Raw genomic sequence first — 14358 nt, 5'->3', positions numbered from 1 at the left:
TTAACAATTGTAACAATTTTATTTATACAATAAGTGACATCTAATAAAAATGTAACATGAGTTGTATGTATTAATATTCACATTTCATAATTATAAATTTCATTTTTCGGTAAATTTACAAATTAAATAAGTTATTCAAAATTGAAATCCTTTCCATTATAAGTTTTTCATTATATAAAACTCATGATTAATCATTCAGCCACTGTTATGCATATTACTGTGAACAACTTAATGGACTAATATTTAAATTTCGTCAAATTTGAATATCTGATGATGCCGTACAGGCGAAAACGTTCACGAATATCTTTTTCAAGATGTATTAGCAAATAATAAATTTGCAAATTTATAAATCAGCTGCACGCATTATATTCTTCATCTGACATATTTAGGAACATAAAATCCAGACGTTTGAGATGGGCAGGACATGTAGCACGTATGGGCGAATCGAGAAATGCATATAGAGTGTTAGTTGGGGGCCGGAGGGAAAAAGACCTTTGGGGAGGCCGAGACGTAGGTGGGAAGATAATATTAAAATGGATTTAAGGGAGGTGGGATATGACGGTAGAGACTGGATTAATCTTGCTGAGGATAGGGACCAATGGCGGGCTTATGTGAGGGCGGCAATGAACCTCCGGGTTCCTTAAAAGCCAGTAAGTAAGTAAGTATTTATAAATCATATGATTGAGCATTTGAATAAATTTATTATCTTGAATAGATTTATCTGAAAATCAAAATGAATTGTAAAATATTATAAATATAATTATCCAATCACTACTTGCGTTTCTTTAAATCTTGTCTTATTACAATAAGTGGTTTATAATATCGCGGTTCTCCTTCTGAAACGCCACTGGTTTGTGTTAGAAGAAAGATTTTATATTAAAACTGCACACATTCTAAAGTTTATTGACTGGTCTGAGGATTATTTTCCGAGTCAGTAAGAATAGTCTGAGCATTCGTGTATAAAATAGTACCTATTTTAAACTATTGATTTTAATATTCGTACTGGTACATAATAGCCTAGCCCTAGATCATATATACCCAGATTGCTCCGCCTTATAGGCTTTGACGGTAACAACTTTTGTCAGGTTTACTATGCTGCCATCTAGTTGTTACATAAGGAGTCACATCATAACTCCCATTCGAATTGCATTAACGTCTGTACTGCCATCTCGTGCTCGTTTACGGAGGAAGGGCGGTTGTTCTCTTCAAAGTTATACCGATTTTAACATAAGGATGAGCAATCTGGGTATATATATATATATATATATATATATATATATATATATATATATATGTACAGTAGCGTGCAAATTAATCCGAACACGACATATTTTTACATTTTCTGTCATTGTTGGCCTCACAGCTGCTCATACCGCTTTAATTGACATCTGTAGTACGTGTAATTCCATTGTTGAAGGTCTGTCGTTATTATTTTGTTTTATAATATGTGACATTTTGCCTGTCGTTTTGTACTTATAAACATTTCAGTTGTGTTGAAGACTTAATACTGCAATCCTGTGTACATTCTGTCGTCTTCACAAATGGATACAACTCCACGAAAACGGTCTAAAATTATAACATTAGCAGAGCATTCTTCTATGACACAGAGGCAAATTGCTGCAGAATGTCACATCGGTTTGGCTACTGTTAATTCGATCATAAAACGATACAGGGAGACTGGATCCTCACACCCCAGAAAAAAGGAAACTGTGGCCGGAAATGGAAGACTTCACCTGCAGATGATCGTTTAATTGTCAGGAAAAGTAAATTAAATCCTAGACTAACTGCTGTCGACTTAACCCGCGAGTTAATGGCTACCACTGGGGCGAATATTCACGTCACAACAGTGCGGCGTAGGCTTTTGGAAGCTGGACGAAGGGCTCGTAAGCCTATTAAGAAGCAACTGCTGACCCCTGTTATGTGCAAAAAACGCTTAATGTGGGCAAAATTACATCAACACTGGACAGTGAACGACTGGAAGAATGTACTTTTTTTCCGATGAGTCTCATTTCGAGGTCCACGGCTACCGTGTTTCTTACGTACGGAAAGGATCCGGAAAAGTAACAGCAGCTCATCTCCAACAAGCACCCAAATACCCCCCTAAAGTAATGTTTTGGGGTTGTTTTACACATGAAGGGGCTGGAGAATTAATACCTATCAAGGGAATGATGAATTCTGACAAATATATTCACTTATTGGAAACCAGAATCGTACAATAGCTGCAAAAATCATTTCCGGATGGCAGAGGTGTGTTCCAATAAGACCTGGCACCATGCCATACGTCTCGAAAAACTACAGAATTCTTCAACAAGAATAATATTCAGGTACTTCCCTGGCCAGGCAACTCACCCGACGTCAACCCCATTGAGAACTTGTGGTCAATTTGCAAAAGAAGAATGCAAAAAATGGATTTTTCTACAAAGGAGAAGATGATTTCTGCCCTCATTGGTGTATGGTTTCGCGATGAAGAAATGAAGAATATTTGTGGGAAATTAGTGGAATCCATGCCAAATCGTCTCAGAGCTGTTATTAGGAACAAGGGAGGCCACATAGATTACTGAGGTATGTCTTAGGTCCCTTTTTTTATCCCGTTTGAGTGTTTTTGCATAAGTAATTACGTTGTTCGGATTAATTTGCACGCTACTGTATATATATATATATATATATATATATATATATATATATATATATATATATATATATGACCTAGGGTAATAGTAAGCCTATATTACGATGCAAGGTTGGGAAGTGCTTTTTACAAAATCGAGGAAAAGTTTGAAAAAAACGAGGAGAGCGAGTTCTTCACTTTCCGATATTTTGTAATGTACTTCACAAACGTGTATTGTACAGTATTTTTTTGCACACTAGTATATTTCGAAAATTATATTTTAAAAGATCGTAATTTATACAGTACGTACATTACACTATGAACAGATGACTGATAAGCAGTCTGGCCAATGTACAAACTTCACCATCAATTTAAATGTGAAGGAATGACGTTTTAGGTGCGGCCATAATGCTACTGAAATAAAATGATATTAATTACAAATGAGGGGTTTGGTGCAAGAACCTGATAAGTCCAGAAAAACACTTTTAGAGTAAATGCAAAAACAAAGTTTGACATCCATTAAAGGCATGTATTTTTAGGAATTTTGAAATTGTAATTGTACTGGACGATTTCTGTATGTGTTATGTGTGTTACATATGAATATCAATTATAAAATTATATATGTGCATTTTAAAATTAATTATATATTTATTTGGACTTACCTGGTTTTTGCACCAAACATTTAAAATCTGACATATGATTTGGGAACGATCATTATTATGTAAGCAAATATCATGAAACACAAAATATAAACAATACTGAATCATTTTTTATTAGTACCTATCAATAATCTTACAATATCTTTTACATGTGAATCATATTATATTACCAAAGTGCAAATTTTTACAGTTACAATAACTTCTGTTCAATATTTAGATACTTAAATGTACAAACGCCATCCGAATTATTATTAAATCACAGTGTTTACATTCTCAATAAGTTCTGTTGAATTGGATGATTAATTTATATGTATGGTTTCATGCTGCACTTAATACGTACCATAATACTAATAATCATAAATTTATCAGAATACCAGGACGTACAGAATTGGTAATATTGTACATAAATAAATATAGTACATTACAATATATAAGAAAATAGTAGCTTGAGAATTTAGTAGAAAGAAAGATGCATTATATGAAGAAAACGCCAGTATTGTGTTTAGTAGGTTATTCAATATTAGTAAGAAGTTAATGAAAAAATTGTAGGTTAACTTGACAATGAAATAGAGCAAACAGGAAATAAAATTAATTGGAGTACAATATCCAGTCTAAGTCTTTGACTTCTTATTCAGAATCATATGAGCTATGTTCACTAGCTTCATTGGCACTACCTTGAGAATGATACAATTTAGAACCCCATGTCTGCTGAAGCAATGTATTTCGTTGCCAGTTTCATCACATCTTCATATTTAGCCTTTTTAATAGGCAATGGCCCATTGCACAATAATATCTCTGGAAAACCAAGGTCTCCATTGGTTGTTTTCTTCAGTGGACAGAACTCTGAAATAACAGTTGTCTGTTGATGTTGGCTGACTTTCAATATGTATTTGTGCTGGGAACTGTATTGGAATACTTTATACTGAGAAATTTTGAAAAGCTCATTGTGTCTTGTTTTCATGTTTCCTTTAAAAAACGGTTTGAAGTGGTCTCTGTAGTTTTTGAACATGGTTTGAGTGACAGGAACAACTGTAAATAATTTAGATGATTTCCTGACAAGTGAATGTCATTCTTCAGGACTATGTAATCTAGTTATAAGCCTTTTTATCTTTTCAATATTGCCAAAGTCCCTGTCACAGGGCAAAAACGAGTGCCCTCGTTCAGGAAAATGATGTGTAATTATCTGAAATCTATTTGAATGTGTAAGACTGAAAAGATATTGTACCAGTATTTTATTTTTGTTTTGTGAAGCACAGTTGTCTGAAAAAAGTACAAGTTCAGTAGTATTGGGGGAAACTACAACTGGTACATTTTTTCCACTGCTTGAGACATATAATTCACCTCTTAATCTTTTCAGTTTATCCCTATTTCTTTTCAATTTACTGGGATCACGTTTTCTTTTCCTGGAATGTTCACCATTATCACTATCACTGCTTCAATTATCAGATGACATCTTTGAAAAACACAATAAACTGGAAAGACTACACTACATCTCGTTCATGCAGTCATTTCACTAACAGGAAACAGCTGCTACGCTTGTGCTGCCATCTTTTGGTGCAACAACCAGACAAGTCCAGGACTGGTCTGATTCTTGCTCCAAACACAACCATGGTCTCTGTTGGCAACTAAGCGTATCTCATTCAGATAAGTCCACACAACTCTGGTTCTTGCATCAAAAGATGCGCACTGTCGTATTATATATCATGCATACTTTATCTCATTTTTGACCAAAAGTGGACTTATCTGGTTTTTGCACCAAACCCCTCAAATTATGTAATATGAGTATCGATCTTTGATAGAATATGTCTGGTCACATGAATACATTTCCTCTAAATGGCATAAAACACATTTTTGTTGAAAATAAAACATAATAGGCAGCAAACATGAAAGCATTCATGTTTTGCTAGGTAGTTTTCTTTTAGCGTAGGGGAATTCGGGGGAATATCGGCACGTGGGGAATATGGGCAGTATTACGTTTTCATGTCGAAACTCTTGCAACGAATTATGTTTCTTCGCTAGTAACGGTTAGTATAAAGTAAGAGTATCGTAATGGTTGCTGTGAAAAGTGCGCTGTGCAGTATTGTGTCGTATTATTAAAACAGCCATCTAAAACGTGAGTATTGGCTTCAAAGTATACTAAAATTTCACGATATTTATTTTAGATAGGTTATATGCAATAGATTACACATGAACTTTAGAAAATAATTTAAATCTAATAGTATACATACAGAATACACATCTTGAACTGCCGTTCTATTGCGTCAGACGTTGTTTTGTGAATAGTTTACGGTAGAGCCAACTGTTGAAAGTAAACCCTACATGTCGGGGTAGTATGGGCGCTAATGTTCGGGGGAATATGGGCAAGCATTACACTTCATAAAAATGACTCTTCAATCTTGATGAAAATGGCTACAAATGATTACAAGAGAGAGAGAGATGTCATTGCACCCAAATAACACAAATTTGTGCATTGCATTTACCCTAAAGAAAAGGGAGAAACCATTACCCTTGTGGCCGGCTTCAATGCAGCAGGGAACTACTTTCCTCCAAGTATCATTATAAAAGAAATGAGGACAGTAATGACTGAAAGAACAGCTGCCTGCTGTCAGTAAGGTGTACTTCAACAAGCAGTCTGCCTACATTCACGGAGATACGAGGTGTGATCATTAAATTCCGAGTCCTGTCCCATAAGTGGAAATAAAATTACTTCGTTTAAATTTGGCTGCCATCTCCTTCAAGGTAGTCCATTTGGGCAGCTATACACTGATCCCAACGTGTCTGCCATTTTTGGAATGCCTCCTGGAAGTCGCGTTCTTGAAGCCTGTCAAGCACCTTCTGCGATTCGCGTGGGATCTCCTTCACAATGCCAAAACGGTGACCGTTTAGCTTGAATTTCATCGTCGGAAACAAAAAAAAGTCGCAGGTGGCCAAAGCTGGTGACGACTATCTTATTATGGGTGCAAAACTGGAGTTTTGCGAGAGCTCTATGTAATCTGTGAACTGGCGCAGTGTCGTCGTTGCTTTTTGTCCAGAGTTGTAGTCGTTCATATTCAATATGGACGTGAGGATCACTATGCACAATTTGTCGAATTTTTTCGACATTTTCGGCAGTGTTGCACGTGTGTGGTCGACCTAGCCTCTCGTCGTCCTTCAGCGATGTTCTGCCATTTCTGAAACGCGAATGCCACTCAAAACACCTCGCCTGACTCACTGCTTCGTTCCCGTAGGCTTGCTTCAACATTCCATTGGTTACGGTTGCCGATTTCCCAAAGAATTTGACGTTGGCTCTCTGCTCCAGTTTCGAGTCGATCGTGATTTCGCAAATGCGCGGATGTACATGCTAACAAAACTTTGTGTAACACAGGTCTCAATGAAGATAGAGCTTCGAAACTTTGTGTCGTGTCTCTTCAAGGTCGTCTAGTGTCACTGCTGCGTACGCGTGTCAATCACGTGATCTCTTCGCCCACAGCAGACACAATTTCGGAATTTAATGATCACACCTCGTATATTTTTCTCAGTAATCAAGAACTTCGTTGTTTATTTCAACATCAGTAAGCATGCACCTGCAATTTTGATAGTAGGTGGACGTGATTTACATAGTTGTAATCCTGACACTCTTAACTTTGCAGTAGGAAACGGATTATGCATGTTTTGTCTTCCTCCAAACGCCACAGCCTGACTTCAATCAGCAGATAAGGGTCTGTTTGGTCCTCTGAAGAAAGCTTACAACAGTGGTGCTACAGCTTTCTTCAGGCAACATAGGAGACCTTTTACGAAGGTCGAGTTTGCTTCCATTGTCAAAGAAGCATGGAACAGATGTGTCAATGTATGTCTGGCTGTAAATGCCTTCCGAGCTTCACGCCCGTTTCCACTGCACATGAGTGTCATTCCTGATCATGCTTACATGGCCACTGCAGCATCAGGTGACAAACCTACAATTCATACAATTCCTTCCACTGATTCAAATGTCTTAGAATCTCCAAATGTCATTTATCGCCAAAGAGTCACATCATCTGCCAATGGCCTTACGCAGTAACCATCACAAATTGCATATACAATATTATAATATAGTTAATACAGTTATATTTTCAAGTATTTTAAGTGTTTTTTTTCACTTCTATCAGTTGATTGTGATTCACATCATTAATGCCCATTTTACCCCCACACTCGGGGGAATATGGGCAAAACACATTAAGTTGCATTTTGCAGTTTTACTTGCTACGTTTAGGAGTAAGCAGTCAGGATTCTTATATAATATAGCTCAATTGTTAGGAAACATATCCTAGCTGTAAAATTAATTATTAGAAAAAACCGAGAGATATTGCACCCGAAATAGTACGAAGGTGCCCATATTCCCCCGACTTCCCCTATTGGTAAAGTGGAAGGTTTTGGTATAACTGGACCCAGGTTCAAACCTGGAGTTAATTTATTCTCTTTTGTATCTTTTTGATAATTTATTTACTTCATTTTAGATACATTATTTTAATTATGGCTGGGCCATGTGGAAAGAAGAGAAGAGAACTCATTACTACACAGGATATGTAGAGGAAATCCAGGAGGAAGAAGACGCACAGGGAGACCTAGAAAGACATGGATGAAAGATGTGGAGGAGGATATGAAGGAGTTGGGGATCCGGACGTGGAGAAGGCGTGCCCGGGACAGGAATGATTGGGCTTCACTTGTTAGGCAGGCTTTAGTCCTACAAGGGCTGTAATGCCACAGATGTTGATGGTTTTATTTTAACCCGAAATAAAGGGAATTTACTACATAAATCCGTATACATACTACATATACCAGTAATTTGCACTAGTCCAGCTATTTAGTAGTATATTTATGGTTTTGTTGTTATTATTATTATTATTATTATTATTATTATTATTATTATTATTATTATTACTTTATCATTATCGTCATTCTGTATTATTCTGTCGTAACATTTTCTTAATTCTTTACATAGCCTACAGTACCTACGTACGTTAGACTATGAACAGTTGACGGATTCTCAGCAAAAAGTTTGTCACAGATGTCGGTACATGGCAGGAGTAGTTTTAATTACAACCCTAGACCATTTACTTGTAATATTTCAACATACCGGTACTTATCTAAGTTGGCAATTCTGAATTCAGTAAAATAACTTCCAATAGTGGCGGCCGTTTGTTGTAACGACAAAAAACACACTATCGTGCAAAAAAGTATTTGGATTGTTTAGTGAGCTCGTTAGTAAGATATTAAAAATAAGGCTGGAGACAGCTAATTAAAATTCTGACATTATAAATTAATGCCACAGAATTACAAAACTAAAATTTTAGAATATCATAAAATTACAATAAAATTTATTTTTTAGTAAATAATTATTTAATTTAAATTAAATTTCAATTTAATATGTTGAAATTGTTCTCTTAATATGTTTGACAGACGTTCATGAGTTATTTTTACTGTACGTTTGTACATGTAGTGATGGAGGTATATAATTAGGCCTAAGAATTCTTTTTATATAACTTTTCTCAATATTAATTCATTTTTATGTTTATACCCATGTTTTATTTTCAGTTCATTTACAATTTTATTCACTGACTAGAGATATGAAATATTCTGACATTAGAAATAGGTACCAACTATATTTTAAATATCTGTTTCATACTAACCTTAGCATCTGGGTCAGCAAGTACGTTGCAGAACAACTCTGCTCTCACATTTGGAGCAGCATGAACCCAAGGGCGCTGAACTTCTATCTCTGGAGGAACTAAAATATCAAAACTGTAGTATTAATCAAACAAGTAAATTATAGATGCAGCAAACTATTTATTAAATATGCAAATCTGGCTTTAGGTAGTAGCTCCCTGTAAAGCAGGTTTGGATAATTTCAAGGAAAAATTGTTCGGGGGCCGAGTATCGATCCCGGGAGCCTTCGCTTAGCGCACGATTGCTCTACCGACTGAGCTACCTCAGGAACTACACACGACACTGTCACAATTTTTCCTTTATATCGACACAACTCAAATGGGTCGGCAAGACCCCAGAACCCAACTTTGAGTGCACACAAATTTATTCTGTGTGACTTTAAATTGTGGCTTCCTGGTAACGTACCTCCAGTAACGAATATAATGTAAATCTGGCTTTCAGGTAGTAGCTCCCTGTAAAGCAGGTTTGAATAATTTCAAGGAAAAATTGTTCCGGGACCGGGTATCGATAACGGGACCCTTCGCTTAGCGCACGAATGCTCTAATTGTGACAGTTTCTGCATAATATATTTGTTACTGGAGGTACGTTAACAAGAACCCACAATTTAAGTCACACAGAATTTGTGTGCACTCAGTTGGGTTCTGGCGTCTTGACAGCCCATTTGAGTTGTATGGATATAAAGGAAAAATATTTATTAAATAATTAATTCTTACCGCCAGTGCGATTTAATATTGGTATTAAAGTAATTCGGTCTATTCCCTAGTAAAATGTAAGCTTCATACATTAGATAATTTCCTTCGCTCTTCGTAGAGAAGTTTAAACTTCTGAATATTACTGTATGACATAATTAGATGAAAATTTTCAAATATAATTAAAGCCACATAATAAAATAGTTATTTAATTCTACCGCTCTGTAAGATTATTTTCATCTGAATTCCAGATGGGTAAATACCATTGTTCTGATCTTGCACCTTTAAACACAACATACTTATGGCTTTGAAACTGATTTAAGTGTATGAAATATAACCTTACATAGAGAATTTTCATACGATTTCTTAGAAACGTACTCACAGAAAATTCTTAGATATATGGCTGCTGTTGCAGGACTGCCAACACCGTTGATTGCTCTACACTGGTACACGCCAGCCATGTGTCTGGAATCTGCTTTAAATCGTAATGTTGGTCGATTGTCTATGAGTTGCATCTCTTCGCCCTGCACAGTGAGATAATTTTTAAAGCATAAGATGATGTATTTAAAAACATTAAACGTCCCCCGAAAACAGTACCCTTGAACAGTTACATTAAGTACACAAGATAGCTCAGAATATGGTGATTGTAATAAATACAGGGGGCATGTATGTGATCCTTGTGCACATTACTGGACACTTAGTCATGGTTTCATTAATAAATACAGAATTAGTTGGCATAGTAACAGCATTAAACCACATATTAACGGAAATACACCTTTGGTTATCGGAAAAGATGCAATTGAAATCCAAGTTGACACGATCCAGCTTAACTCCAGGGAACACTCCATATACTGTATTTCAAGATAATATCTTCAGAGCTTTATGACAAACTCTTACAGACGTACAGTACCCCACCGAACTTTCGGTAAGAATCCGGTGAAACAACAAAAGTCACTGTTAGTGCTGCATATACGCAAACAACAACAGTTCGCTGTTTCATCTTCCATCAGAAGTACCGCAACATGTCCTTAGAAATGCTCCTACAAGGGAAGGATTCGGACCTCCCGAAAAGAATCTTCACGAAACTTTCTGGGGTGGACAAGTATGAGATCAAAAACTGGTGCAAAGTGCAGCATTTCGCAATCGCCCGTAACTCCTATAACAGTACTGTAACCAGAGCAGTCAGCTTGAGTATCTACGTATTACACAACTGTAGCGGGAGAAGCTAAGCTCTCTGAGAGTGGCTATTTCCCGGCCCTGCCCTATAACATAGCTTATGAAAGTGTAGCGCACGTCTGTAATGTTAGCAACCATAAATTGTCAAACACACTGTACCTTCGGGATCTAAAGCTTCGTATCCACGAAGCGAAGCTTTCTCGTGACGTTGTCTCATGATGCTTGCCTCGCTCATTGGAAACCTAAAACCGCGTATCCACGAAGCGAGGCTTCTTCGCGAGATTGCCTCACGTTCAGTGAATACCTTGTCTCGCAATTATGTGTATCACCGGTGAGGCAGTCCCAGTCGGCTTTTGAATGCAATCATAGGTGCTTGCCTCGCAGTGATTATTTCGCACCGTGTGAACTATTCGTCGGTTATGCGAGGCGAGACCGGCGTTACGTATTTCTGGTGGTGTGGAAGAGAAGGCCTGATGGCCTTAACTCCACCAGAATAAATAAAAAATATTAACGTATTATTGTTATTATTATTATGATTATGATTATTATTATTATTATTATTATTATTATTATTATTATTATTATTATTAAGTACTATTATTATAAGCTAGGGTCGACCTGGTTGGCGAGTTGGTATAGAGCTGGCCTCCTATGCCCACGGTTGCGGGTTCGATCTCGGGCCAGATCGATGGCATTTAAGTGTGCTTAATTGCGACAGGCTCATATCAGTAGATTTACTGGCATGTAAAAGAACTCCTGCGGGACAAAATTCCGGCACATCCGGCGACGCTGATATAACCTCTGCAGTTGCGAGCGTCGTTAAATAAAACATATCATTTATAAGCTAGATCGTGTTTGGCGGTCATATGAAATCGGAAAATAAAATGAAAAGTATAGATCGAGTTACTCAATACTTCCTCCTTCACCGTTCACATCACCCAAAGATTCGTTGTTCCTCGTTCCATAATTATATACGCCTCGTTGGCGTATAGTGTAGAATCCGTTGCAGATCAGAAGTAACTCTTAATACATACACACACAAACGATATTAACTGTTGTGAATTTATTAATAATGTCAATAATTTAGTACAATACACATTTTTTCTAGAAGTTTCTCAAGCCGTCCTTCTCTTTAAATTTCTTCAGGGAATGGAATTATGTTGACCGTAGTTTTCGAACTTCTTCAGCAGCCGCCGGCAGAAATATCATCGCGATGCCTGTTACTAAGTGACGTTGCAGGGGCAGACAAGGAATACACATCCCCCCTCCCAATCAACCCTTTGCAGGTATATTGTACAAGCAGCTACCAGTGGCGTAACATATAGCTAGTTAAGCATGGCTTTATCCAAAGGTAGGAAACGTGTATTTAAAGAAGAATAGGAGGAGACGTATTTTTCTTGAGTTTATGGAAACAATAGTATGTGTTTATTGTGCCCGAAAGTTTTAAAGGGCATTTATCAACACAATATTAAACGACATTATAATGCAGCCCAGCGGCGGTTCCTCTATATGAGCACAGGAGCACGTGAACACCTTAAAAACCAACAATAATCATACGTATTACTGTATTAATATTATTACCGGTACATCTATTACTTTCCAATGTGCAATGACGTTCCTACATTTTTCGTCTCGAGAGAACGTCCCGTTCGTGTGCCGTGTGTCTTTAAATCTCCATTGGACAGGTTGACAGCAGCTCGCACAATTTTTCTGTAACAGGGTGGAATAGCCTGAGGCGAGAATATTTTCTGGTTTGTTACAATGGTTACAACAGCTCTGGCTCGAACAAGTCTTAACGTGCTAGTGACAGAGAAAGAGAGATACTCCAGCTCTCTTGGGTCTAGCATCCTGTTCCTTTCTCCCTCTTTCCTCGTTTTCTCTCTTTACTCTTTCTTTTCAAAATACCATTATGCGCGGGGGCTGATTCTGTTGTCTTTTGTTCAGCACTAAGGAAAATACAAGCTGCATTGGTGCGTACTGAGAGTTGAAACAGTAACATTTGAAGTTTGGAAACGGACGTGTGTGAAATTGTGTGTTAAGTTAAAAGAGGATTAAAACATTCCTCCGTAACATCATGACAGAAGACCGATTAAGTACATAGGCTATGTTGGCAGTGGGAAAAAAAAAAAAAAAAAAAAAAAAAAAAAAAACTTGTTAACAAGATTAGAGACTTCAATAATAAAGTTATTGATAAGTTTGCGTCTCTCAAAACTAGGAGCATGGAGTTTCTCTACAAATAAATCCAGATCTTCAACACCATCTACAACAGCAGTGAAGTGAGTCCTATGAATTAATTTTACTCTACTCTTGTTTAATGGTTTTAATTTTGGTTTATATGCGTAGATTTGGTACATGCATATTAGAACTCATTTATCTCTGACGTGTGATTCAGCTTTATGAGAATATATATCAGTGTGTTCATTACTCATATTTTTTTGTGAACACCCGTTCAAGAAAGGCACGAGCCGCCACTGATGCAGCCTATGTCATAAAGAACATCAGAAGATCACAGATATTTACGAACATTCGAAGAGCAATAGCAAAACGTAGTAAATATGTACGATATGGTGCGATCATTCATTACAATGATAGATATCTGGAAATCAAATATGGGGGAAGAACAGTTCCATCATTTGCCATGCTTACAATCTCTTCCTGACATTTCTAAATCAAATTTAAATAATTATGCTAATCTAAATCTAAAAACTGAATTTCAACAACGGACATTCAGTGATTTTAAAAGTATTGCAAATGATTTCTTACTTTTTGCGAATCCTTCGACCATAGACCTAAGCAAGGTTAAGTCAGAAATGCAGCAAGTAGTAACTGATTTACAGAGTGATACATATTTACAAACACGGTGCGAAGACATGTGTTTGTGTGGTTTACATTTCTTTAAAATTCTGTCTACGGAAAAATAAGCTTTCTTTAGATTATTTGTCGCCAATATAGCGGCTATGTTTGGTTCCACTTACAGTTGCAAACATTTTTTTTTTCAAAATTGAAATTTGCAAAATTAAAACAAAGATCGCGGCTGAAAGATAAACGTTTATTCGCTATCTTGAGATTGGCTACTTATGACATAAACTTAGAATTCTGTGGCAACTTGAAAGTTACGGTACAGTAAATATGAAGTTTGTGATGGCTGCACGCCACTGATGTCTGAGCGGGCCCTCAACCCTATCCACAACCATGCGACGTCATGTGTGTTGCTGGTTGCATTGCTTGATGTCATCCTGAGTACAATTCTGCCGATGACTGCTCTTAAGTTTCAAATAGAATTGCTCTGTTGCTTTTCTTTCTTTTGTCCAAGCAAAACCCATGCTCTTTCTCGACTGTAGTGCTTAAACTGATTCTGCCAACTTTAAATTGAATACTATTCCTCAGTTTGACAACTTGTTAACGGATTGTGGGAGCAATGCTTCTTGTACACAGAAATTATGGATTGTTCGCCAAATAACACAATTGTCGAAGTTATTAACTTGGTTTATATATTTAGGTACTTTGTGAGACTTTCCAGGAGTACTGAATGATGTTTCTTTTT

The 14358-nt window shown here is 36.8% G+C and overlaps 1 protein-coding gene across 1 annotated transcript in view; it reads right to left on the bottom strand.

Moving 5' to 3' along the window:
- The window catches only part of LOC138700198 (protein amalgam-like), a 101879-nt gene that overhangs the window by 21602 nt on the left and 65919 nt on the right, over positions 1 to 14358 (bottom strand). The window contains exons 5-6 of the mRNA XM_069826630.1: positions 10021 to 10162; positions 8913 to 9010 (exon numbers count right to left, since the gene is read on the bottom strand). Coding sequence (XP_069682731.1) covers positions 8913 to 9010; positions 10021 to 10162 — 240 coding nt within the window. The remainder of the gene's footprint in view (positions 1 to 8912; positions 9011 to 10020; positions 10163 to 14358) is intronic.

Source organism: Periplaneta americana, chromosome 5, assembly GCF_040183065.1.
Source record: "Periplaneta americana isolate PAMFEO1 chromosome 5, P.americana_PAMFEO1_priV1, whole genome shotgun sequence".
NCBI lineage: Eukaryota > Metazoa > Arthropoda > Insecta > Blattodea > Blattidae > Periplaneta > Periplaneta americana.
The sequence above is the reverse complement of the archived record's forward strand: the minus strand, read 5'-3'. Positions and strand labels throughout refer to the sequence as shown.